The sequence below is a fragment of the Cheilinus undulatus genome, linkage group 2 (assembly GCF_018320785.1).
Source record: "Cheilinus undulatus linkage group 2, ASM1832078v1, whole genome shotgun sequence".
Classification (NCBI taxonomy): Eukaryota; Metazoa; Chordata; class Actinopteri; order Labriformes; family Labridae; genus Cheilinus; species Cheilinus undulatus.
Genome location: NC_054866.1, coordinates 20,061,866 through 20,089,392, shown reverse-complemented (window position 1 = coordinate 20,089,392; position 27,527 = coordinate 20,061,866). Strand labels below are relative to the sequence as shown.

Genomic DNA, 27,527 nt, shown 5'->3' with positions numbered 1-27,527 from the left:
AGTAGTGAAGCTGCTCCTCTGTGTGAAGGTGAGTATTAGACAGGGAGGCTGTGGACAGGTTCTCCGGAGGCGACATTGTTAAAAACGCAAGCCGAGAGAGGTGATGCCTCCACCGGCCAACAACTGAGGGCTGACCCGGTGTTTGGCTTGGAAATGGGGGTGGGATTTCCCGATCTTTCCTGTCATTGGTTAATATTTTATTCTGTTGACATGTTTTCTTACTGCTAATGCTTCCGACACCTTCTTGTCCCCCCTCCCTCCTCTCGTAGAGTCTGGCCGGAGCTGTCAGAACCACGCCTATAGGGGCCCACAATTGGTCCAGAAAGCGTAAAATCAGCAATCAAAGGGGCTTGGTTCATTAGTGTTGGGGATGGAGGCAGGAAGGACATGTGAGATAGTCACAGATCTGCAGTGAGCGGGGCCACATCTCCTCAGTCAGTGTGGGATGACTAAAGCAGAGAAACTGTGAGGATCACAGCGCAGCCGGGCACAGCCTTCACACAACGCGCCGCTCCAGCTCCACGATCGGCGAAGGCACCAAAGGAACCGCACCTCGGCACAACTCTGGGCTCTTTTCTTCATCCTGATAACGCGCCGTGTGTCTGGCACGGCGTCGGACTCCTCTGAAGCGCTTTACAAGAACTCGCGGAGCGCGGAGCTCCACCGGCTCCGGGTCTGGGGGGAAATACTACTACAAAAAAAAAAAAATCTCAATTTTTTCACTTCGCTTTTTGTGGATGCACCGATGAGAGATCCAGTTTTTACAGGGACTGCAATGGCTTATCACCCTTTCCACGCACACCGGCCGACCGACTTCCCCATGTCCGCCTTTCTAGCGGCCGCGCAGCCTTCCTTCTTCCCGGCGCTCAGCCTCCCTCCCGGGGCGCTCACCAAGCCTATCCCGGACCACGGCCTGGCCGGGGCTGCGGAGGCTGGGCTCCACCCGGCCCTCAGCCACCATCAGGCGGCTCATCTCCGCAGCATGAAGAGCCTGGAGCCCGAGGAGGAAGTAGACGACGACCCCAAAGTTACACTGGAAGCCAAGGATCTTTGGGACCAGTTTCATAAACTCGGGACGGAGATGGTTATTACGAAGTCCGGCAGGTAGGAATCACTCCTTCCTTTTTTAAAATAACCTCGTGCGTCTTTTCTTTCTTTATGACGAGAGTGAGCCGCAGTTGACGACTTTTCAGCAACCAAAACAGATTTATTCCCTTTTCTACCCGGCAGCCTGTGCGTCAGGCCTGAGCCTCACCGTCTCTATTTCACCTCCGATTATTAGCCTGTTCCACCGATAATAAAATATAAAATTAAACTAGATAATAAAGCAAGAAGTCACAGTGTTTACCTCACATTATAAACTATATTTGTTGATTTTTAAATGGAGTTCCTGCGTCATAATTGCGTAAACACTCAGAGTAGTTCCGTTTTTATCATAATAAATAGTTTTTAAAACCCTTCTGTTGATTTAGAAATATTTCTGACACATTTCCAGACTGATCAAAGCAAATATTTGGAATATTTTAGGGGGTAAAATGTGCTCTGAGCTTTTATCACGGTTTTATCTCCTTAAACTGCTTTCTGAGGAGGCAGCAGAGCTTCTGGCTTTTATAAACAGGCTGTCACTTCAAAAAGCTGGGACGTGAAGATCTGTCGTCATAAATATACTGCTCAGCTTTGTAGTGCACGATTTGGACAGCACATACATACACACAGACATACAGCACACACCAACACTGTGATTTCGCAGTGCTGCTCGTGCGTAATTGCGTGTAATATGTGACTATTAAAATATTTCCTCTTGTTTTCTTCACGGCCTCTTTTTGTCACGTTTATTCAAGTGTTGCGTGATGATGTTTTTCTGTTTGGGCTGACCCTCTCTGTGTTTGTGTCTGTCTGCAGGAGGATGTTCCCTCCCTTCAAAGTGCGGATAAACGGGCTCGATAAAAAAGCCAAATACATCCTGCTGATGGACATCGTGGCGGCGGACGACTGCCGCTACAAGTTCCACAACTCCCGCTGGATGGTCGCGGGCAAGGCCGACCCAGAGATGCCCAAGAGGATGTATATCCACCCGGACAGCCCGGCCACTGGCGAGCAGTGGATGGCCAAGCCTGTTGCTTTCCATAAACTTAAGCTGACCAACAACATCTCAGACAAGCATGGATTTGTGAGTAGACAGACTTTTATATTTACACTGTGTGTGGGGTGTTAGCCTCTGTGAGGGGCAGGCTGGTTTTATGTCTTTTTAAGGTGGCATTAAATTTTCATGAAGCATATGGGGCAAAGTGGGTCACTGTAGCAGCAAAATAATCATAAAAACACACCAGTGAAAAAAAAGGGGAAAACGCACCAAATTCAACTCACACTTCAGTATAAAAAAATTAAAGCAATGGAAATTAAAGTGTGCCCACTTAGATTTTTCCTGAGACAAATCAATGGAAGATATCAGTGCGTAAAACGGTGCTTAAAATAAATAATACATGCGTTTATAGATGAGTAAATTTTGCTGCTGGATGTTATTACTTCCAAAGCTGTTGACACTTTGTCGCCACTTGACTTCCCACCGCCGCTGACATACTCTGAGCTTATGTTTCCCTGAAGCTCTCCAAATTATTATCAGCCTGCATTTTCTCCTCTCAGACTCTATCCAAACCGTGCAGCAGCTAAGGGCCTTCCTAAGACCACGTTATGATTTTTTTTTATTTATAACAGTGTTTTTTATTGGGAATAAAAAACCAATATCGTTTCTGAGCTGAGTGTTTATAAAGAGGATTAGGAGGTGTATCATCAAATCAGGCTACAGAGAAATGGCGTTAAATGAGCTTAAATAAGGGAGCTCACAGACGCGTTTAATACCCTCTACAACCTGTAACCTCATATAAATCACATATGCTGTAGCATAGCGTAATATGTGGTGTAAAAAAGTCACGATGTAGTTTAAGGTTGTTGTGTTGTTTTGTGGTTCAGTGGGTGCATATTTTCTGGGTTGTGCGTATTTTACGCACAGCATTTCCTCTGTTTTTTTTTCAGATATATCACATTATTAGACAGATCAGTGACGTAAACGCAGACTCAAATTTGAAAAAAAACAATGGGGGCAAATGTTAAGTGTCTGAGAAGGTCCATCTGACTGGCAGGCAAAGTGTGCTTCCGACTGGAAACAAATTCAACATTTACATGTCAGTCTAAATTTGCACAGGCACGTTTGTTTGTATGTTTACACATGCGAGTGATGCTTATTTGCCACGATTTATTTCTGATTTTATCTCCTGTTAGTGACGTTTTCTCTGCATTGTTTTCCTTTTTTTTTTTTTTTTTTTTGAGGTAGATTTTTTTTTCTTTTTTTTTTTTTTTTTTTGTATTTTGGGGTGATGTTTGGTGATGAAGTGATGGAAGCTGCGCATGTCAAACAGCAGGCCCTCCGGCCACAGCAGCCTGTAATGTGTCCATACTTGGTGGTAAATTAGACATGAATGAAAGATAGAAACTGCATCAAATCACATTTTCTGCTGTGGTTGGGCCTCCTCATGACAACATGTGTGGCCTGGTCAGGTTTTTCCCTTCGCCTCGCGCTAATTACAGACAAGTCTTCTCACACAGTAATTATAACAGCATCAATAACAAAGATGATCCGTGCTGTGCGCTCATTCTGCAGAGGTTTCATGTGCAGAAAGCAGCCAAAAAAAAAGTCGTGATATTTACACCAAATCTCTGTGTGTTTGCGTGTGTTGGTCCAGACAATCCTGAACTCCATGCACAAGTACCAGCCCAGGTTCCACATAGTCCGGGCCAACGACATCCTCAAGCTCCCTTACAGCACCTTTAGGACCTACGTGTTCCCGGAGACCGAATTCGTGGCTGTGACAGCGTACCAGAACGACAAGGTGAGTCACAGCAAACACACTGGACCAACTGCCTCTAATATGGCTGCTATACTTTGCATAATAAATGCCCTACATGCGTCCCCCCCCCCCCCCCTCCCCCCGCCGCCATCCCCTGAAGACTTAATCTGATTTTGTAGGTCGCCTAATTTCCCTGCAGAGGACTCCCATGTCCCACTTGATTTTTGTAATTGCTGTTTTGCCTGGACTTGTGGGTGTAGCTGATATATCTGACTACGAATTCAAATTTGAAGCCAAAGTTTTTGTGTGGTGGTGTGTTATCAGGAATCCGTGCGCTATAAACGCGCAATTACCTTGACCAGAAGTGAATAAATTAGGCGTAAAAATGTGGAGAGGGTGCTGATTTTTGGTCCTGATGCTGCAACAAATATGGCAAAATTATCAGATTTTTTTGGAATAACTTTTATCATTTTCTATCATTTCCATCATGGCAACTGTCCTGTTTTGTTGGATTTTATAAGGTTATTTTAATATTATGTGCTTCCTAATTGAGGTTTTGTGGAATTTTTTTTTCAAGCAGAGTATATCTGAATAGGGGTTTTTGTGCGTGGCAAAAAAATGAGAATGTTTAAGTTGTAAATTTGCAAAAGATGCTGCTCAGCTGAACTGATTTATTTTTATATATCTACAAAATGCAGCATCTGAAAAGAGGTTTCATACCCTTTCAAAATAAAGAGAATCGGAGATTTGGGGCAAATTTGGCACAATGGTTCATCATAAAGAGGAGAAAAAAATCCTGCATGATAAGAATTAAGGTTGTGAATTTGTGCGTATAATCCAACGTATTTAGATTTACTTTTTTGCCTAAAATCCATTATAACTGAAATTAAGTTGTATTTATACCTGACAAAAAGCACAGTTTCTGTTCGTGTAATATTGAGCACACTAGAATATTATCTTTTTATATGTAGCATATCAGACTCAAGGTTTGTGTTTGGCTCTAAAATTAGAATCTAATATTGACATTTTGAGGGCTGGTGTGTGTATGAGCAGGCAGCATATCAGGATTGAGGTTTTGTTTATGTGTTTATCTGATGGTATTAATGTAAGCCCCCTCTACTGCCTCTTTATCTTCCTGCTCCATGAAGCTAATTGGAGCTTGTGTCCAGCGGGGTCTGGGTGACTGTGAGGGGGGGTATCTTGTTGTAAAAGTTTATTGCAAAGAGTCGCCATCGATTAGAGGCCATTTAAAAGGCTGGTCACCCTGCAGCCACACTGGACAGATGCTAAGAGACACTCTCTCTTGCTCAAATGGCAACACGCCCTGGAGCGTCCTGTTCAGGGGCCACTCGGGGGCCTCCAGGAGACGAAGAGAAGCACGTGGAAGAGCCACGCAGGCCTCTGCTCGTGTAGACGTACCGGGAAGCATCCGCAACGATTCCAAACCGCATTATTAATAATTGATATGACCGTCATCTGTTCAAATATTGCTCCCTCTGCTTTTTTTTTTTTTTTTATCTGGGGGAGAGTAAGACTTCTGTGGCCCCCATAGAGAATTTTTTCGTGGCAGAATCTCCCTCCAGGGACCAATGAGAATAACGCTCCGTCATTACATTTTTATTAATAATGCAAATGTGAGGCCTGCTGTGGCTCCTGTCCAACACGCTGGTTTCTCTGTGTTAATCCAAACATGAACAACGTGTAGACAATGGACTTCAAACGGTGGATTATGTCGTATTTATTCCTAATTTGTATTTTTTTGTACAGATAACGCAGCTGAAGATTGATAACAACCCTTTCGCCAAAGGATTCAGAGACACGGGGAACGGACGGCGAGAGAAAAGGTACCAAACACCTGCAGGAATTATTCATAATCAAACTAGTGCGCCCGCGCACGTGCGTTTTTTCCCCTGCAGTGTCATGCTATTACAACCAAAACGCCATGACCTTTAATTCTTCTTATTCTTCTTATTATTATTACTAGCATTGATGTTATGTATAATGTGCTGACAGGAAACAGCTGACCATGCCGTCGCTGCGGATGTATGAGGACCAGTGTAAAGGGGACCGGGAGGGCGCAGACTCAGACGCCTCCTCAAGTGAGCCCCCAGCCGGCAGAGACACCGTCCACTCCCCGCTGGGCGCTGGTTCAAGCCCGCTGAGGTTCAGCAGGCCTAGTCGAGGTGAGAGACGACGTCATATATCTTTAATTAAATGCCCATATATGGTCATGTGTTTTAGCACGGCGATAGCAAGTGCATTTGTGTGATATGTTGATGTTTTAATATAAATTCCAGGAATTACAATGTAATTAGTTAATTATTTTCAAAGTGTTTAATTGGCTGAAATATTTCTGCTTATTGGGAGAAGAAATAAGCAGAAATGTTAGAAAAAACAGTACATGTCTTGCAGAAATATATATATTTTGTTATAAAAATAATCATTTTGAACTGTGTGAAAGCGATCCTAGTGCTAAAGAAGACATTACTTCACATGTTTAAATTTTTATTTTAAAACGAGGTATGTAAACAGATAATCAGTCTGCATTTTGTGCTTTAATTATGAAGATTTATTACTTATATTATAATAAATACAGCATTAAGCACTTAGGGGCATTATTCTGTTCCACTTTTTCCCAAATAAATCCAGTTAATCTTTGTTTTTGTTTCCAGCTCTGATCCTGTCGCCTTACTTTCCTTAATTTGAATTAATTGAGACCTTAAGCTAATTTGAAAGGGGCTGTTTATTATGTCTGGAATATTAATTTTACTAGTTGTGAAAACAGAAGCTTAAAACAGTTTAAAACAATAATGAATCTTTGTATTCTGCTTTAAAAAGGACAAAAATAACCCATACATTTAAAATGCAGGCCACATGTTAATGTCCTAATGAGTGAGCATATGGTGGGAAACATGCAGGCTGGATTTTCAGATTTTAAGACTCCCACCAGGCTTAGTGATCATTCATGTGTGTGTGTTTGGAGTTTTTTTGTCACTTTGCTTACACCTCTTTTCTGGTGTTATTTTTTTTTAAGATGATAAAACATGCACTGACAGCGAGCAGGAGCTGGAGCAACATGATGAGCTCTGCACTGCATCCAACAGCCCAGGACCTGAGCCCGTGTCCCCCTACAGCTCCAGGTGTGAGGAGCGAGTGAGGGACCGACCCAGCACAGAAAAGAAGGACGATTCCATATTCAGTATAAGGAACCTGGAGAAGGACAAAGCGGACAGCAGGAGCAGGAAGGACACATCAGACACATTGGCGAAGGACTCAGAGGCCGGAGGGATCAGTGCCAGTAAGGACGCCTTCTCCCCTCTCATGGTCCAGACCGAGAGCCCCTCGCACTTCAGCCCAGGCCATTTACAAAGCCTGGCTCTGTCTGGCCTGCACAGCCAGCAATTCTTTAACCCTCTGAACACCGGATCGCCGCTGTTGTTTCATCCTGGCCAGTTCGCCATGGCCCCTGGAGCCTTTTCAGCCATGGGCATGGGGCACCTTTTGGCCTCCGTCTCTGGAGCAAGCAGTTTGGAAAATGGCAGCCTCTCTGCCCAGGGCACAGGAGGAACTCCAAACCCCTTCCCCTTCCATCTGTCCCAGCACATGCTAGCCTCTCAGGTAAGAATAATCGGCCAATCAGAGCATGATTTAGTGCCTGGACACCTGTAGCACTGAGCTGACGTCAGCAGGGATGGAAACATGAGAGTGCAGACAGGATTAGGTGTCAAGTTTAAACTTTTTAGAGCAAGAAAACTCACTTTAAACAGTCTGATCAGAGTTTTACATTTGAAAGTTAAGGAAATGTATAACATTCAGTGTTTTATCACTAAAACAGAGTGGCCTAAAGCATGGTGTCATGTTGGTCATCCAGCTTTAAGTTCCATCCGGAAAACCTAAGTTGACTTTATTAAATGTGATTTATACGATGGACCACATATGCTATTGTAAAACCTGTTTTTAAACTGTATATTTATGGTTGATAAAAAGCCAAATCAAGAAGAAGAATGGCAAATACTTTCTTCATGCAAACCTGCAGAACTTCCCCTAAAATACTGCATTTAAAAATAAGGATTTAACAATAAATACAGTCCTCAAAGTTGGTTTTAAATTTGCATGAGGCCAGCAAGGATGAAACTTAACACCTAGAAGAAAAATATAGGAACATTTTTTTTTACAAAAGCAAAAAATTAAGAAGATTTTGTGAACTTGGAGGATGTTTTCTGTCTAGATTGTGATTGCTAAGCATTACATATAACCCTGCATTTTATTATTCATACTATTGTGGTACAGAAAGTCATTTAAATATCTTTACTTTTGGGAGGAGTGTTTAAAGTAACAATTTTGCACTTGTCTTATTAGATGTGTGTCCTGTTTCTGTTGAAATGTGTTTAAAATCAAGCTTTTTCTTTGTTTTGAAAAGAAATATCACTGATTAGATTTTTGGACTGGACATGAAATGTAATGTTTACATGACTCACACTTTTTTCTTTCCTCTTCCAGGGCATCCCCATGCCTCCCTTCGGCGGTCTCTTCCCGTATCCCTACACCTACATGGCGGCGGCTGCAGCAGCAGCCTCAGCCTCAGCTCTACCGGCCACCAGCACCTCCAGCCCACTCTCCAGGAACCCGTTCCTGAGCTCGTCCAGGCCCCGGCTCCGCTTCAGTCCCTACCAGCTCCCGGTTTCTCTGTCACAGAGCTCCAGCCTGCTCACCACCGGCCTGCAGGGCAGCTTCAACCCCAGCTCTGAATCCTCCAAACCGGGCAGCAGGGAGACCAGCCCGGCCCCGGAGCACATCAGCAGCAACCATAAGACTGGAGGATCCAATGGAAGGACGGCGTCCCCCAAAACCTCCATGAAAGACTCAGTGAATGAACTGCAGAGCATCCAGAGACTGGTGAGCGGCCTGGAGGGTCAAAGGGAACCGTCCCCTAGTGCAGACTCTCCAAAGTGAGGAACACTGATTTTAGGATGAAGACAAAGCAGAGGACAATGAGTGCAAACGTCCTGTACAGCACATTATGTAGACTGGGACGAGGGTGAGGCCGATATGGGTCAGTGAAGGCCGATAACTGGTGTTTTTTGGAACAAAGCTGCAGAAATACAGAACTTGAGTCCGTTTATTTAATTTACCTTTTGAATGATTGAAGATTGAGGGTTGAAGTCCTCTCAGACGTCATTTTGGACTATCGTTATACACCAAAACTGTCCCTTGGGTCCCAGGGTTGCCAGGTTGGCCTTTTTTGAAGGCAGGCTTGACCTCACAGAAACTCTGGGAGACATCTCTAAAATAAAAACAACATAGAAAAATCAACAATTAAGCAATTATATATCACAAGGAAAATACTTTAAAGAAAGTTTTAAAAGAAAAAACTCAACCTGTTTGGCTGATGGACTTTCCTAAGACAAATATTCATCATATCAGAGTTGGACCACAGAGAGCCAGTATCGGCCCCAGATATCGGTCTGACCTGCCTGCAGCTCCACACACTGATCAGCGTCAGAGGAGAGTGTGTGATGACTTTAACTTGAAGCAGCCATTTTCAGACCTTGAATGCCTCATGGCTTCTCAAGCTGCATCCAAAAACATTGTTTCCAGGCCTGATGATTTCAAAAAGGCATGGAGGTGAAGAGGACAGAACCGCTTCTTATCATTTCATGCCAGAAAAAAAATGTTTCTGAACTATTTATGTAATTAAAGATTAAAACAATTCTGTAAATAAAGCTAAGATCCAAGAATATGCAATTGGTATTAATTTATTCAAGGCTGTATATTAGCGTGTATATATTTTGAATTTACTTTTTCCTCCCTTTCTCTTTCTCCCTCTCCTCCCATCGTTGCCCCTATTTTTCATGAACATATACTGTAAATGAAAAGCTATTTAGCGCTTGTTGGTTTGACAAACTGTGTATGAAGCATCGCTGATTTTTAGAAGACGTGTGTGCCATGTTTTTGTCTGCATCCACCGACAAATCCAGAGGAACAGAGGGAGGAAGAGCTCCACTTTCATAATAAAAGAAAAAAACACCTCAGGTTATTTCACTCCACAAAGGAGACATTCAAAGCAATTCCTCCTCAACGGGCGCATCATTCATATCTATTCATAAATATATTTAAAGATGATGAAAGTATCTTGTTTATGCTGGTTGTCCGTTTCTTTTTTTTTTTTTTTCTTTTTTTTTTTTTTTTTGATTGTCTCACAATTTCAATAAAAAAATCGTTGTGCTGAAATAATGCAGACTTTTCTTTCTTATTCTTAAAAATATCTTATTATTTATATCGTATATTGTCTCTTTTTAATATTGTAATTGAAGAGAACAGCTGTTGAAATGTATAAAGCGTTTTTAATGAAGTCATCTTTGGTTTCAACACGCACACGCATGAACACATAGTGCTAGAGCGCCCTCTTTCGGCCACGTTTAGGAAGGGGGAAAGGCGGATGTGCTGCCTGAGGTTTTTTAAAAAAACGTTAAAGGGTTATTTCAGTTATAACTAGTACTTTACATAAATAAGATTATGGATTTATTGTGTAAAATTCTAATATTTTATAAAGTAGAAAATATCCAGCTTTTAATTTTTGATTTCTAAAATTCAAACATCCCCTTTTTATTTTCCTCTCTTCTGATTATTATTATTGTTTTAAGTGTGTCTATTAGCTGTATTACGGTAGAGGCAACGGCACAATAAGTGTTTAATTGTGACGTCATCTCTGTATCCTGCATGATCTACAGTTTGAATCTATTTCTAGCAGCTCCTCAGTCACCGTCAATCAGCATTTCCTCCACTATTGTGTTTTATTTTTAGACAGAGTGGAGTAATCTAAGTATTTATAGGAAGAGCTTTCTCCCCTGCAGACCCTTGTTTACCTCAGCTGACAGCTGAAGCCTCTCAGCACTCTACCTGCATAAATCCGTGCGTATAAATCCAGAACGACTGATTATTTTCAGAAAATAATTCCGTTTGAATAAAGCTGATGTGTGCATTGTTTCTGTACATTCCTGGTGTGTAATGTGCTTGTATTGTGTGCGCGTGCGTGCAAGCATGCTGCAGCAGCAGCTCTGCACACTGAGTGTGCGTCAGTGTAAATGTGTGTCTCAGTTTAAAGGGTTAAGCAGGGGGAGTTTAGGGCAGCAGACAGCCTTTTGTCCGGGACCCGGCGCCTGTCGCCTGCCTGCCGGCCACAGCCTCCACACCGCCCCGCTTCCTAATTAGAGAGCCCCCCCCCCCTCCTCTCTCTCCTCTCCTCTCTCCCCCTCCTTCTTCTTCATTTTCTTTTCTTTCTACAGCGATAATCACAAAACTCTCATTCTATTACAGGGGCCATTGTTGCCCCTCTGTTATCTTCAATTAACAGAGAGAGCGGCTCGACCTCGCACTCTGGGAGAAAAAAGTATTTGTCTAAATCAATCAGTCAATGAGTGATCAATAGGCTCCTGTGGAGGCCCCGTGGATCATCACTAATGACTGCTGACGGCGTGGGGTAAAAAGGCCAAGATTATTCACAACTTTGTTAAATGATCAGTGCAGGCCTGTGTTGTTCCTGAAGCTTCAGGCCAACAGTGGAGACAAACAGCAGCTTTTTCCTGTTTTTACTACGGGACCTAAACACATCACAGAGGGCTGACGTGTTTTTATCTCTTTATCTACAGGAGATCATTCACAGAGAGTGTGTGTGTTCCATATTAAACACACACACTTATTCAGCTGCTTTAAACCCTTGTACTTCCTCTCCTCTTGTTCCTGCATTTATTCATCTGATAAAATAGTCCTAACCTGCAGTGGAGGGTCTGTTTTATTTTAATAGTCATGATCATAATTAAGAAAAAATGTAGTAAAGTCTAAAAGAGGTGGAGTGGCGCATAACATCTACATACATCTGAGATACTTGAAGGTAACTTATTTTGTCTCCTATTTTAATACCTCTAAATCTTTTCTACACTCTATTGTGAAGCAAAAAGAACATGTTTTAATCTTCAAAAGCTTCTATAAATTTATATTTTGCTTGAAGACAAAATCAGCCTGGAAGAATGGGAAAATTTCTTGTGAATACAATTCAAAAATAAATTGAAGGTAAATAAATTAAAATAACATGACCTGCAACATAATATTGACCTGCTCCAACCAGATAAATGCGTAAGTATTAATAAATATTAAAACTAATTTACAAAATCACACAAGCAGAATGCACACCATTATTATTTTTTTATACTCCTTTTAAAAAGACAGGACATAGTAAAAAACACATATAACTCAATTTAAAACAAGATTTTGACAAATGTTTACATTCGTTAAGGGATCAAAATTTTTAAATTGCAATTAATCCCAGAATTTCTGCAGCTAATTGCGATTATTCTCACTCATTTTTTAAATCACATTTTGAAATAACTTTATTTTGCATTTGAAACTGTTTTTTTTGTGTGTGTGTGTTATCTTGGATCATTGTATTGTCTTAATCTAAGGGTAACTGACTTCTTGTTTAGATACAGACCTGGTTTCATTGGTAGATCAGAGATTAATCATGGAAAAATGAACTTGCTATTGATTAAAAGGCAATAATGGAACACTTAAAGGGTTCATGTCAGATAATACAAGGTGCAGATGACTTCTGACTTGTCCTCTCAGTATGTTAGTTTTTTTTTAAAGTGACATGAGACATTAAGGAGCAGTGGTTGACTTATTTCACATCACTGTGGTTGCAGGGAGATGTTGCAGAAACGGAACCAACGAGTGCTAATGGGGACAATAAATCATGCAATTTATTGTGATTCAAACATTTTTTAAACTAATTGTAGACCTTTATTAATCAGGGTTGACTTGACTAATCTTGACAGTCATACTTATTAAATTTACATTTTTGGACTAAAAAATGTTAAAAAACGATTATCTTTATGCAAAGTCCTTTGTTTTCAACTAAGACTCATGCATTTGTAAACCTTAATAAATAAATGGTATTTTGGATTTTCCTCACCACTCTGCTCACACAAACCTGTTGATTTTGTTGTGAGTTGTTTCATGAGATGATAGTAAAAGAATGAAAAGCAGCAGTTCCTCTAAAAACCTCCTTCTGATCCCTGCAGACTGGTCTCTGATGGCTGACACTGACATGTGATGCAGCTGAACAATACCTCTTGAAGAAACTTAAATTTATGTTTTTTCAGTCTGTGAAACACACACACAAACAGCTGATCTGCTTTAAGAGCAGCAAAGCTGCAGCAGGCTGCCTGCATGCTCACTGAATATCAGAGCTGAATACCGGTCTGATGGTGCTGGGAAACAAACCTGTGTGCTTCCTACAGAGTGGGTATTGTTGTGTTGCTCCTCTCTCTCTCTCTCTACCTCCCCCTCTCTCTCTGTCTCTCTCTCTCTCTCCTTATTGGCTCCTTGGCTCAGGTGCAGCCTCCACACTGGTCCAAAGTGAAGCAGCAGCAGCCCAATCACAAGCCAGGAAGGAGTAGGAGGAGGAAACACACCAGCCTGTACCCTCCCTCCTAGGAGCCACTGAGTCACAACACAGAGGTGGAAAATACAAATGCTTAGTTATATTTTTCTGCTCAGCTTTTCAAGGTGAGATACTCAACAGGGAAAAGTACACTGCTTTCTAGAGAGTCCTATTATCAGTCCACTTTAGTACCTAATCTATAAAATAGTCAAAGCAGATTACATGAGCTGCAATATAAAACATGGAGATATGATTTTAAGGAGAGAAAAAGGAGACAAACACAAGGATTAGGAATGAATCTTCTAAAGTGTAAATTATCTGATTATATCACAGTCAGACTGTCATGCAGAGTCTAGACACATGCAACAAGTACCAACAGAGAGTGTGTGCATGTGAGTGTGTTTTGAGACTTACAGTAGCACAGCATGCAGGCCTGTCGCCCCCTCCTGGAAAGCCAGAACTCAGACTCATGTCTCAAATTAGTTAGCATTCTATAAAAATCAAAGTTCAGTCAGTTTATGGGTTTGCATCTGCCCTGGCCCCTCACACATAAGGCAAGTATCTTAAACATTTTTATCTTTAAATTAGACTATTATGCCACATGAAGATCAAAACAGGGAACAAAGAAACCTGTGTGGGCATATCATGTTAGCCTGTAGGATTTATGTCAAAGAATGCTACCTTTATATAGTTCTAAATCATGTATTCAGTGCTTGTGTCTGCTTATTTCTGCTCAGTGTCTTAAGACTCATTTGTATGTTTGTGCTTGTTTGCCATACAACCATTAAAGATTTAAGGTGATTTTATGCAAACAAATGCCTTCCTTATTTATGATTTAAAAATACACATTAAAGCTCATCACATGGACTCCCAGTCTCTTCTTCTAGCCTGGTGTTGCTGCACATTTTGACAAATAAAGTCCGGGTTTACACAGAGGCCCTGGTGCACTACAGTATGTGTTGAAATACTGGCTGTAAGCAGGGATAAAAATAAAAATAATATAAAGAAGCAAGAAACAGAACATAAAGATAAACGTTTTCTGAGAAAGACAGCATTATACTTGATGCATACCAGGCATGCAGCAGGTCGACATACAGTCCTACAAAAAGCAGGGGCAAATCAGTGATCTGTAATCTAATTGATCTAATTTTGTACACGGACAGATATAACTCCTGGAGTCATTTTAAAACTTTTTGAATCTCTTCACTGTACTTCAGCAGGTTTTGTTTGAACTCTTTAAAGGCCCATCTCATATTGAAGCCAGTCTTTCATCAAAGCATTTCATAGATGGTAGTAAATAAAAGCTTTTTAACAAAGTTTTACAGCACTCATACATAAAATTAACAGTTTAAACCCTGATCAGGTTGATCACACTTTTCTCCCACAATTTTTAAAACATCTAACCCCTGAATATCATGTCTTTTCAAGCAGTCATTTTCCAAAGTGTTTTTATACATTTCAGAGCTGCTCAGACTCCTACTGCTCAGTCTTTCCTAGGGTCTGGCACCAGTTCTGCCTCCAGAGAAAACAGCCACTAGGTGGCACACTTACTTACTTTACATACATCCCTATGGCACCATCAAACACTGTATCATTACAGAGCTGCAATAGTAAAGGAAAACAAACTGTTGCAACAGCAATGTCAGATTATCAAACACAGTGGAGTACAGCCACAGGTCATATAAGTGGTTCCAATTTAACACTCACACTTATCATTATATATCTAAATAGAAATAAAATGATAAAGAGTGGACATTTGGACTGAAAATGGCAGCAAGGGACAGCTGGAAGTTTGAGGCCGACATTTTTAAACTGTTAAAAACATTTCTTGTTACAAGGAGCTATTAAAAATAGCTCCAATCAGGGGAAAATCCTCTAAGATAGGGATATTTTAGTTGTGAGAAATAAATTATTGTCAGTAAAAAGTAGGAAGTCAGATTAGATCCCATTTGATGTTTGCTTCTCAGATGACTGTTTCTGCTGACTGTTCTGGTAGTTATTAGAGGTGCAAGGTGATGCTAATCTGAATTAAACCTTCAGACAAACCAGTGTTAATTTTGGCAGCCACTTTTGATTTTAGTCTTAGTCTGAAGATGAAATGTCTTTTAGTTTAAGTCACATTTTAGTCATTTCTACCCTTTATAGTTTAAGTCTAGTTTTAGTCCATGAAAACTCAGACATTTTAGTCTAGTTTTAGTCCATAAAGTCCTCACATTTTAGTCTTTACTTTTTGTCCAAGCATTTATTTTCTCGCCTAAATCTGGTACCAAACCATAGTAGTCTGTTCTATGCACTCTGCCAAACCTGGAGTCCCTGCTTTCTACAGCTGAGAGGCAGAATAGCTATAGATGCATTGAATTTTGAAAGATTTAGCCCCAGTTGAGAAATATCTTGGGTTTTGAATGTCCAACGAAAACTACATTACATTTTAGTCTACTTTTAAGTCATCTTGACGAAAACTAAACTTGCTTTTTGTCAGGTTTAGTCATCACAGATCTATTTTTGTTAGTCTAGTTTTCATCATGGAAAAAAGGCAGTTGACGAACATTTTTAGTCATAGTTTTAGTCGACGAAATTAACACTGAGACAAACATGGTGGATGTGTTGCCTTTTATATATTGGAGTTGTGCATTGAATTCAAATATGCAGCAAATGAAAGCTTTGCAGGCCTGTTTTATCTAGAGAGCACAAACGGTGAGCTGCACAGATTTACACTTTCTAATAAATATCATTAACAAGAATCTGAAAGGACAAAGGTGAAACAAACACCTTTCACCTAGAACGAGGATAAAAGATTGACTCTTTTAGGATCGTCAAAAGATTAGATTTTTATTCCATGATAAGATTCTAGTTAAACAAACAATATCTATAGACTACCTGTTAAAGAGCAACAAGAATTAAAGTCCTGGGCAACCAATAATAGAGAAATGTCTTTTTCTGATTCTAAAGCATGCGGTAATGGTCTGCACATTGTCTATTGCACAAAAACACTGACGACGTATCAACATATTTGTGTAATGTAGAAAGATCCGGGCGTATCACTAGAGGTTATAAGATCTGGGCTAAAGAAATGCCATTGAGCTTGACCTTAGCTGCCAAGCAACACGTGTGTCGACAGTCCTGGGTTGCATCACATCAGGCCCTGTGATGACTTCCTGGCACCTTACATGCCTAAAACTAATGCACATGACTGTATTTAGTTAATATGTAGGTTTTGATTTAACCTCTTTAGCAGTGGAGTCTGATTTGTATCTTCCGTTGTTTAATTGTGCTTCCAGCCTGGACAGGTGAGAGTGATTACACCTGAGGCCAGGATGACACTGATTTCAGAGCTCTTCTCTGATTGGCTTAAGTGGACAGGTGAGTATAATAGGTATGCAAAATCAGCAGAAAGGTTAGTGGGATTTTTGGGTTTTTTTTTGTTTGGTTTTGTTTTAATCAGTCTTGATCAAGTTCTCTAGTTTTTGTCTGCAAAAAACTCTTGATTACGTCTTGATTTAATTTTGTGATCCTGATCTTTTGGTGGCTGACCTGAGAAAAAAAAAAAAAAAAAAACTTCCATCGGGAAATATTCTACCTGGTCTTCTATCTGTTCATCCACAAGTTCAGCATTTTGAAGTTATGCATGTATTGTGATAACTTCCCCTAATTGTAAAGTGTGGATTATTGGGACTGCACAGTGGTGTAGTGGCCAGTGTTTTGATACTCTGTAATAGGACTTCCTGGTTCAAATCCTCTTCCTGTCAGGGCCTTTCTCATACGTGGACTTTCTCTGTACTCCTGTTTTCTCCCACAGTCTAAAGACCTGCTCATTAGGTTAATAGGTGGTTCTAAAATGCCCCTACGTTTTGGCCTGAATGCAAATGTTTACATGTCAGCACTGTGATTGGCTGGTGACCAAACCAGGATGTTCCCCTGGCCCGAAACGGGATAAGCAGTGTAGATCATTACTGCACAGATCAAAGTTTTGTGATAAGAGTGGAGAGGGATCATTAAAGATCATTCCACTTTGCAGCAGACATCTTGAGTTTAAGAATTGCTGCTTTTAGTGTGTTATTTTTTAATAATGCATCATATTTTATGGTTGGGTATGCAGATTTGGAATTCATAAGGAAATGTGAAAAAAGAAATCCTTGCACATCTCATTTTTGTGCATTCCTTCCAGTGTTGAGGCCAATAAATAATGAAAAAAGAGTCTTTTTCTGACACTTTCTTTACCTGGTTTTGGTCAGGAAATAATGCAGTCCCGTTGTAACTCTTCAGCCCACATGAATTAAAGGTAAGCGTCTTGAACTCTGCTGTGGATCTGTCTACTGGCACGCACTCCATGTTCCCCAGCACACATTATGTTGGGGTTTGAAATAAATATAACATGTAAGAGCTTCATATAAAGAGTGTACGTCGCAGTACATCCTCCTGTGACCTGCTGCTCCTGAGACAAATTACAAACTGAGAAATGTCGAATGGAAAAGATGTAACTCAGTGCAAAGCCAAACAGAGCAGGGCGGCTAATGAAGTGTCTGGAGAGGGAGAAGCTGAGCGACCTCCATCTTGTCTCTCATTACCCCTGAAGGAAACAGCAAAAGCTAGTGTGGAAACAGACGCCTTTCACTGTCTGAGATCAAACAGTTAAGCTCAGATCACAACATATGAGTCCGCTGCACATCCCGGCCTGAGTGAAAGTGGCCTTTTGATCATCTGTGAGTCCTGTTTAAAGAAGAACTATGTGGGATGTGAGCCGGCAGAATCATTTGCTATGATGGCACTAAGAGGCCAGGCCTCCGCACACTCGGGCTCACACTGAGATGAACACGGCAGATAGCAAAGACTAACAGGCTCTGTCATGATGAACGAACACCCGGGCCGAGTCAAGACGCTGAGACTAAACCGCCGCTCTTCTAAAAACATACAAACCTCCTTCTGACACTCGGCCGAGCTCCAGCACATGTAAAACGCCCCCCCTTCTGCCTGCTTAGATAAACTGTGAGCGCTAAGCAGACAGCGGTGTACTCAGACTGGAGTTTGACTGATGTTGCTTCTTCTTTAAGAACAAAGACAGTGTACAGTGTTTAGAAGTGCTGTTGATTATTTAATGACATGTACGCTGGATGAAAAAAGATTGGACATTTAGGAATTTCTTTTGTCCTGTTTGACCAGTCTGTCGGTAGGGGAAATGATAAAGAGACCAGTAACACTGGGCTGAAGATCTGGTATAACCTTTCTTATGGTTCAGATCACACTGCATAAAACATGGGGGTGGTCTCAGTGATGCCACCCATTGGTTTGTGCAGAGATGTCATGAAGCCTAACAACAGTGGCCACCATATTTAAATTATCGTCCAGGGGACAATCATTGACACCCAGGAAGCCACAAAAGGTAACTGCCGAAAAGGCAGCCTGTTCTCAGAGGCTATATCAAAGCTTATTTATGGAAAATTGACTGGAAGGGAAAGGTTGGTAAGAAAAGGTGCACAGGCAACAGCGATGACAGCAGCCTTCAGAAAATTGTCAAACAAAGCAGATTCAAGAACAGAGGGGAGCTTCCTGAGGAGTGGACTGAGGCTGGAGTCAGTGGATCGAGAGCCACCACACACAGACAAGTCCAGGAAATGTGCAAACAAGTTTCACATTCTTAGCATCAAGCCAATCTTAAACCACAGAAAATATCATCAGTGGCTTACCTGGTCTAAGGAGAAAAAGGACTGCACCATTGCTCAGTGGTCTAAAGTCCTGTTTTCGGATTGAACTAAATTTTAGATTTCATTTGGAAATCAAGGTCCCAGAGTCTGGAGGAAGGTCAGAGAGGCACAGTCAGTGATGTTTGGGGTGCCATGTAATCTGTTGATGTTGGTCCACTGTGCTTCATCAAGTCTAGAGTCAATGCTGTCAACCATAGCTTAATGGACATCCTTTCATTTCCAGCAGGACTTGGAACCTGTCCACAGTGAAGACAAAACTACTAGAAACTGGTTTACTGACCACCATGGTATTACTGTGCTTGACTGACAGGTCAACTGGCCTGACCTGAACTTCACAGAGCATCAACAATACAGACGAGCTGAAGGTTGCTATCAGAGCAACATGGGCTTCAAAACACCCTGGCAGAGCTACGGACTGATTGGCTCCATGCCACATAACATAGATGCAGTAATTTGTGCAAAAGGAGCTCCAACCAAGCACTAAGTGCATAAATGAGCATAATTTTAAGAATGTAGACGTTTCTGTATTATGAATCCATATTGTGATCTGTGTTTTTTAATACTCTAATACCTCTAGGTAGTGATTTTTTTTATTTGTATGAGCTACAAGCCATCATCATCATATTAAAACAAGCTCATCTGAGATGAACTGACCAAAAGTGGAAAAGTGTGCTTTAGTCTGACCATGTTTTAAATTATTTTTGAAAATAATGGGCATCAGGTCCTCTAGGCAAAAGAGAAAAAGGACCATCCACGTTGTTAAAAAGGCAAAGTTCAAAAGCTAGCATCTGTGATGGCATGGGGGTGTATTAGTGCACGTGGTGTTGCTGACTTGCACATCTAAGGCACAAACTCAGTACTGAGAGGTAGATGTAGGCTTTGGAGCAACACATGCTTAAATCCAGGTGACATCTTTTTTAGGGAGGTACTTGCTTATTCAGCAAGACATTGCCAAGCCACATTCTTGTTGTTACAACAGCATGGCTTCACGGGAAAAGACTTGCCTGCATGCAGTCCAGACCTGTCTCCCATTGAAAATGTATGGCACACTGTGAATTGTGAAGTAACAGAAACCCTGCACTGTTGAGCAACTTAAGATGTGCATCAAGCAGGAAGGGAAACAATTCCACTTTCAATACTTCAGCAGTCTATGTCTTGTAGAGTGCCATTAGAAGAGTAAGTGATGTAACTCAATGGTAAACATGCTCCTGTCCTCACTTTTTGTGAAAGGTATTACAGCAATCAAATTTAGAGTGTGTGATATTTCCACATAAACAACAAAGATTATCACTTTGAAACATTAAATATCTTGCTGTTGTGCTGTATTCAATCAAGCATAAGATGAAAAGGATTTGCAAATTGTACGATTTTGTTATCTGCATTTTACACAACATTCCAGCTTTTTTGGAAATGGAGTTTGCACTACCTTTTAGTATCAAATAATTCACCAATCAAGAATTATTGACATGGAAAAGGTCAAAAAGAAGGCTGTTATTAAGTCATTAAAAATCAACATTTAGAGGTAATTTATGGATGGATCTTTGTCTTGTGAAGTTCATAAAGAGACATCAGTCTTCATGCAGTCCCTTTCATAAACAGTTAGAAAACTCCTGATTTTTGTGTCTACATGGCTCCCATTTTTTAAAAGTGTTTTGATGAAGACCATTTGGTTGAAACGTTGTGATAATACAACTATTAGTATACGCACTTATCCTTCTTTCTTGCCTCTTTCTTCCATAGTTCCCAGGGTTCCTCTGCTTCATGAGAACAAAGGCTAAGAACATGAAGTCTTATGTATTGTAGAAGACTGCTGAGGCATCACTCACACCCAATAAAAACAGAAATATCATTAAGTGAAGGAAGAAAAACGGTTGCTCAGCTTTTACCGTCAGCAGCAAAGTAGAACCGAGACGCTGGAGACAAAAAGTAGTCCCTAAAATCCACAAGTCCAATTTAAGGACATGAATTAAAGAACGAGAGACTTCAGAGGAGTCGCCTGTGTCACAAGCGTCTGTATTTTATGTGTTTGTCACAGGCAAAGACACTCTGCTGTTTCACATTTAGCTTTGAGATGTTTCAGTGATAAAAGTTCAGCGACAGGGGGAGTGTGAGTAACACCAAAACCTACACTTCTTAAACCAGAAGTACACAGATGTGAACGCTGTGAGTTTGGTATGAGATTTCAAGGGTTGGCAAAATAACATGGTTTGAACTCATATAAGGAGACATATCTGTGTCTCTAAGAAAAGAGAAGAGCTGATAAAACTGTTTAAAGCAGTTAAAGTTTTAAGTCCAGACTAAAATGGTCTTGGTGTCAAAAGTACAAAGTGTTCTTTGAAGGACATTTTTATTCCAAACTAAACTAAAGCACATTACTTGAAGATATGATAGACAGAGGTCAAGGCAAAGAAGTGTTTTAATTTTCAAATGGTAGATGTCAGGAAGCTGTTTTCAAGGAGGCAATCCTGAAAAAGTCTAAAAATTTCAGACATTCTGCCCCTGAAATCCTCTTGAGTAACTCAGTCCCAGGGAGGTTTCCCCTTTTGGACTTGGAGGGGAAGGGGTTTCAGGCAGCAGGCCATTATGTGAAAAAAGATGCAAAAAGATGGGAAGGAGCAACAGAGTCTATGATGAGTTTTTGCCTTCATATCAGTGCCATGTGTAGTTAGACATATACACAGTATGAGAACAGCAAAAACAGGCTAATTGGTTATAAAGGGAATGCAGTTTCTTCAGGAAGAGAAAACCAGAGACGCTGGTCAAGTGATGCAAATGTCATAAAGTCTGTCCATAGGCTTGCAATGAAATATCCCGTAATATTACTGCTGTTCTCTCTCTGACTTATGGCAGAAAATTGACAAGGAAACTGGTGAACAAAATCCAGATCGGCCAAAAGCGCAAGTGAAAAATTTCACAGTTAGGGTTCTCAAATGAAGCTCAACCTGATAGTCTTAGGAAATTTTCAGGTGTTTTTACATGTGTAAGGCCCAATTTTAAGAATCCAAATATGACAGCACAATAAATACTAAGTCTTTAAAAGATTAATTTTCTTTGATGCAGACAGCAAAGTTGTTTTTGTCAAAACCATTATGAAATAAAGACTCATCTGGAAGAGAAAAATGTTGTGAAAAGAAATCTGAAGTGATGAAAATAAAAGAAAAATATCAGGTAATTCGTGTCATCACCACATTCAACTTCTCCAAACAGACACCATGCTAAATCCATCTGCAGTTTAGAATAAACTCACTGAGTTCTGAGTCAGAAAAAAATAATTATTGTGTTCCTCAAACTTAAACATTGAAAATGTTAAATGTTTAAAGATACACTATATTGCCAAAAGTATTCACTCACTCATCCAAATAATTTAAATCAGCTGTCTTCTCTGGACCAAAGCTCATTTAACATGGACTGAGGAAACATGGAAAACTGTTCTGTGGTCAGAGGAAACCACAGACCCCATGTCCTGTGGACTAAAGAGGAGAGGGAGCATCCAGCTTGTTCTCCTGGCTCAGCTCTAAAGCCTGCATCTCTGATGGTATGGGGTTGGATTAGTGCCTGTGGCGTGGGCAGCTCTAACATCTGGAAAGGCCTTGACTATTTCAGCCAGACACTGCTAAACCACATACACTATATTGCCAAAAGTATTCACTCACCCATCCAAATAATGTAAATCAGGTGTTCCAATCACTCCCATGGCCACAGGTGTATAAAATCAAACACCTAGGCATGCAGACTATTTCTACAAACATTTGTGAAAGAATGGGTCGCTCTCAGGAGCTCAGTGAATTCCAGTGTGGTACTGTGATAGGATGCCACATGTGCAACAAGTCCAGTCATAAAATTTCCTCGCTCCTAAATATTCCACAGTCAACTGTCAGTGGTATTATAACAAAGTGGAAGCGATTGGGAATGACAGCAACTCATCCACAAAGTGGTAGGCCACATAAAATGACGGAGCGGGGTCAGCGCATGCTGAGGCGCAAAGTGTGCAGAGGTCGCCAACTTTCTGCAGAGTCAATCGCTTACAGACCTCCAAACTTCATGTGGCTTTCAGATTAGCTCAAAAACAGTGTGTAGAGAGCTTCATGGAATGGGTTTCCATGGCCAAGCAGCTGCATCCAAGCCATACATCACCAAGTGCAATGCAAAGCGTCGGATGCAGTGGTGTAAGGCAAGCCGCCACTGGACTCTAGAGCAGTGGCAACACATTCTCTGGAGTGACGAATTGCACGTCCCCATCTGGAAATCTGATGGACCCAGAGTCTGGGTTTGGTGGTTGCCAGGAAAACAGTACTTGTCTGACTGCATTGTGCCAAGTGTAAAGTTTGGTGGAGGGGGGATTATGGTGTGGGGTTGTTTATCAGGAGTTGGTCTTGGCCCCTTAGTTCCAGTGAAAGAAACTCTGAATGCTTCAGCATACCAAGAGATTTTGGACAATCCCACACTCCCAACTTTGTGGGAACAGTTTGGGGATGACCCCCTCCTGTTCCAACATGACTGTTCACCAGTGCACAAAGCAAGGTCCATAAAGACATGGATGAGAGAGTCTGGTGTGGATGAACTTGACTGGCCTGCACACAGTCCTGACCTCAACCTGACAGAACACCTTTGGGATGAATTAGAGCGGAGACTGAGAGCCAGGCCTTCTTGTCCAAAATCAGTGTGTGACCTCACAAATGCGCTTCTGGATGAATGGTCAAAAATTCCTATAAACACACTACCAAACCTTGTGGAAAACCTTCCCAGAGGAGTTGAAGCTGTTATAGCTGCAAAGCGTGGACCGATGTCATATTAAACCCTTTGGATTAAGAATGGGATGTCACTTAAGTTCATATGTGAGTCAAGGCAGGTGAGGGAACACTTTTAGCAATATAGTGTATATAAACATATTAGTCTGAGTAAACTTGAACTTATTTGAAGTGTTTCTGAGTCAGATTAACATACTCAGATAATGTAGCTTGGGCCAATTTTCTCTTGCATGTATACAACTTAATCAGCCCCACACTGGCTGAGGCAATACGAGCATACTTCTCTGGTCCCACTCCTGCTTTGACCCAGAATTCAACAGCATAAATGTGTAGAAGAAAGCCAAGAAGAAAACTAGACAAAGATATTAACATGTAGAGTGCTAATGAGGAAACCACACATTTTGAACAGATGTCAGGTGGAGTATGTTGACTTGGGGAAAGCAGAGCATGGCAACCAACGATTGTTTGGCGTGAGATGTAATAGTTCAACTGGATGAATGTCCAGCTATAACTAGCTGACAGGGTGCATATCACCATCTAATGGCAATTTTAGACACAAACAGCACTCTTCACCCAGCCCAGTCAGGTATGGGAGCATATGCCAGTTCGGCACTTGACTGCATCAGCCTTGGCCTTGTAAAGCTCAGGCCTCCTACTGGCCATCGTCCAGGCCTGCGCCAGGAGCTGGATCAGGCCTGGGAAAGGGCACCAGGTCCCAATAAAGTGCAGCTGTCCTGCCCATATCCAGTAACTGATCCTTCTCATCCCTGCTCTTCTGAGCATGTCAGCTTTAGACACACAGTTTTGTCAACAATATCGAAATCTGGGCCAATGAGAAGTCTTCACAAAGGAGTCCAGCTGGCGCCTCAGGCCATCAGCATCCATGCTTCACAAGCATATAGTACAACTGAGAGGACCAAAGACACAAAGACTCTGACTTTAAAATGCATGCTTAGATACTGGGAGCACTGCACCACCTTGCCCTGTGAACCAACTGCCCCATGTGCAAGTCCAGGTCAGTGGTTGATCTCAGCCTTGTAGTCAGCGGATGGATTATGCTGCCAAGGTAGGTGAACTGCTCCACAACTTCCACACTCTCACCATTCACAGACACAGAATGAATGGCTGCATCTAAGGCATCCCTATATGCCTAGGTCTCTTTTTTCAGCCTCCTAAATCATCCAGTTAAAAATCCCCACAAGGACATCTACCATCTCTGCAAGGATCACAGCGTCATCAGCAAAGTCCGATCCCTGTCTCACCCCAGAATCAACTGGAAATAAGTCAGACATATAGCCACCACACTTCACAGCACTCTTACTCTACAGGGCAGACATCAGCTGAACAAGCAAACAGGTTCCTATGGAGAATCCACAAGAGGATATCTTGTTATCCAGAGCCATTTGGACACACACTTGCCTTTGAGCCCTCCCAGTCAGTGCCAGTGGTAGCTTTGAAGTCACCAAGGATGATCAAGGCATCACCTTCGTGGACCAAACCCACCACTGAGTCAAGTTGGGAGTAGAGCGCCTTCTTTGCAGAGAGTTCAGTCAGCCCTATCAGAGCATAGACTGCAACAAACAAGACTAAGTCCAATGAATGAGTCTGTCTTGTGTGCAGTAATTGCTCAGTCAGCCCACAACCGCCCCTCGGTGCAGTGTCCATTGCTGTGGCCGGACCAGTAATAGATGTACCCACCCACACTAGTCCCGCCAGTGCAAAGGCACCTCACCTCAGACCAGGCAGCAATGGCAATCCCAAGCCAAGCCAGCTCCCTCGATTGTTGGTATGTAAGAGTCATCCTAAAGAAAAAGTCACATTCTAGGCTATTAGAGACTGTTGAGAACTGGTTGATGACACCTCAGCACCAGCAATGTTCATCCTACCTGATCATCATTTGCTGCACAGGGATTTCCTCCTAACCTGGCAATGAGTGCACCAAGGGCTTTTCCACACCGCCTGCATAGTGTTAAGGTACTTCCCCCATATGGATCTTTAACGGTGCTTTCGCATTAGGCCCAGTTGTTTCGAACCACGGTGCGATTCCTTCCCCTCCCCCTTCCCCCCCGGCATGCTTTCACACTAGCAATATCAAAACGCGCCCGGGTGCACTTGCGTGTTTACTCGGTCTGAAACAGCAGGTGGCGGTATGCACGTAGCTGGTTTACAACCCCGCAAAGGAGAAGGAAGAAGAAGAAGCTACCATGGCAACCACGGGGGTCATGACCTGAGCGCAGACTGCTTTTGTTTTGACCCGGCAAAAAGTCAATCCTGCAGCCATGGATGATTTAAATCACTTTTTAAGATGCCAGCAACTTTGCTCTTCATATCTGCATATCTACGTGCAGCTCAGAGGATTAAATAGGCTCGCGCTGAGCAGATATAGCGGTTTTTGAGGTGACAAGAGACTTTAATTGCCTTTGCACCTCCTCTCACTGACTCCAACTTGTGTTCATCCGTAAGGTGAGTCACAACAGACCGTTTATTTACTGGATTCTGATGATTTCCGCTTTTTATTTAGGAAAAATGCGAATAAGTTGACCGGCTGTCAAAAGAAGTTAAGTTTTTAAGATGACGTCATAAAGCTGATATGACGCTTTGTCCCATATCTGAGCGCGGTTGCATTCACATCTCATCCAAGCCGTGCCAGAGTCCACTTGAATCGCACACGAGACTACCTCCACAGGTGGGCCCGGGCCCGGTGTCCGGGTGCGGTTTGTTTGCATTCACACTACCAAAATGAACCGAACTTTGGGCTCAAGTGCACTCGGATCCAGGACCGGGCCCCTAGTGTGAAAGCACCCTTATTCATAGCTGTCTACATGCAATGTAGTGTAAGGACATTTTGGAGGTGGTGGTGGGGGGCAGGATTAGCTTAGTTGAGTGACCATAAGTGACCATATGATGAGGCTTTAGTCCTCAACATACTTGTCCACTGTTGAATCACAAAGTGATGGTGCATGTCTTCTTTCTCTCTTTCCACATATTTCCTGTCCCTCTCTAATTTTGTAAAAGCAAAAGTTCAAAATAAATGTTAAAACAGGTGATTATTTTTTAACCATTAAAATTCATGTGAATATTACTATCGAAATATAAATATCTGTAACATTACAACCTTGTGTTTCCCCTTTTCCATTTCCTTTTTTATCTTTTCTCTCAGATAATTCCTCTTTATTTTTCTTCAATGACATTCATTGACGTTCAGCTTTCATAGTAACGATGCATACGACATAGCAGCGCAACAACAGATGGGGCCCTTTTAAGGAGGTTTCCTTCTGTCTTGCAAACTTTGCACATTTTTGCTGTGGTTTAAGGTTTGTCAGCCTTCTGAGGGCCCCTAACCTCCCCGACCCCAACCAGTTACTTTCCTTACCTGCTAAGCAGCACCTCTGTCGCCACCTATCACAGTAGACTCTGGCATACTCTTGCCAATAATTTCAGTCTCCCCTAGTGTTTGTGTACAAGGAGAGTGGTCCAGTTCAACTGCTGTTCATGTAAGCATACTGACTATTTATATATTCTAGAGTGTAGGATTATACATTCACATCCAACTGTTTCCAGTTCCTCCTGACTGAGAGTCAATACAAAGCGGCCATCTTTAATCCTCTTCTGCTTTTACGAGTGCATGTAAGGCTGCAAAAAAGTCCAAATTCTTCTCTTCCACTTTCATGAAAAAGATATTTCTGCAGAGGAACAACTGAAGCATACATTTTAAGGTTTTTAGGATGATGATATGGGAAGAAGTAGGAAGTAGGAGACAAGGGATTTTCCTTCCTGGGAGGTCTGTGCAACAACT

At 41.7% G+C, this 27,527-nt stretch overlaps 1 protein-coding gene and 1 long non-coding RNA gene across 3 annotated transcripts; one reads left to right on the top strand and one right to left on the bottom strand.

Moving 5' to 3' along the window:
* The first annotated feature begins 471 nt into the window (after window positions 1-471).
* tbx2b (T-box transcription factor 2b) lies at window positions 472-9,992 on the top strand. Of its 2 annotated transcripts, none has more exons than XM_041801717.1 (7): window positions 472-1,104; window positions 1,903-2,170; window positions 3,741-3,887; window positions 5,613-5,689; window positions 5,859-6,028; window positions 6,880-7,463; window positions 8,346-9,992. In XM_041801717.1, exons 1-7 carry the CDS (start codon window positions 746-748, stop codon window positions 8,796-8,798), a joined length of 2,058 nt encoding a protein of 685 aa, XP_041657651.1. In that variant the 5' UTR covers window positions 472-745; the 3' UTR covers window positions 8,799-9,992. The 2 variants fall into 2 exon arrangements, with proteins under 2 accessions (XP_041657651.1, XP_041657642.1); XM_041801708.1 differs by having other exon boundaries at window positions 3,735-3,887.
* A 3,148-nt stretch (window positions 9,993-13,140) lies between these two features.
* Window positions 13,141-25,701, bottom strand: LOC121515305. The gene is made up of 3 exons (XR_005992364.1): window positions 25,618-25,701; window positions 13,699-13,775; window positions 13,141-13,343 (listed from the first exon to the last, which is right to left on the bottom strand). It is a non-coding gene; the product is annotated as an uncharacterized LOC121515305 (long non-coding RNA).
* Between the last annotated feature and the right edge of the window lie 1,826 nt (window positions 25,702-27,527).

Bases quoted from the DNA above. Each gene is read 5' to 3' on its own strand.
- tbx2b (XM_041801708.1), top strand. From the start codon at position 746: ATGAGAGATCCAGTTTTTACAGGGACTGCAATGGCTTATCACCCTTTC. The intron at 5,690-5,858 runs GTACCAAACACC...ATGTGCTGACAG, and splicing joins AACGGACGGCGAGAGAAAAG to GAAACAGCTGACCATGCCGT. The intron at 7,464-8,345 runs GTAAGAATAATC...TTCCTCTTCCAG, and splicing joins AGCACATGCTAGCCTCTCAG to GGCATCCCCATGCCTCCCTT.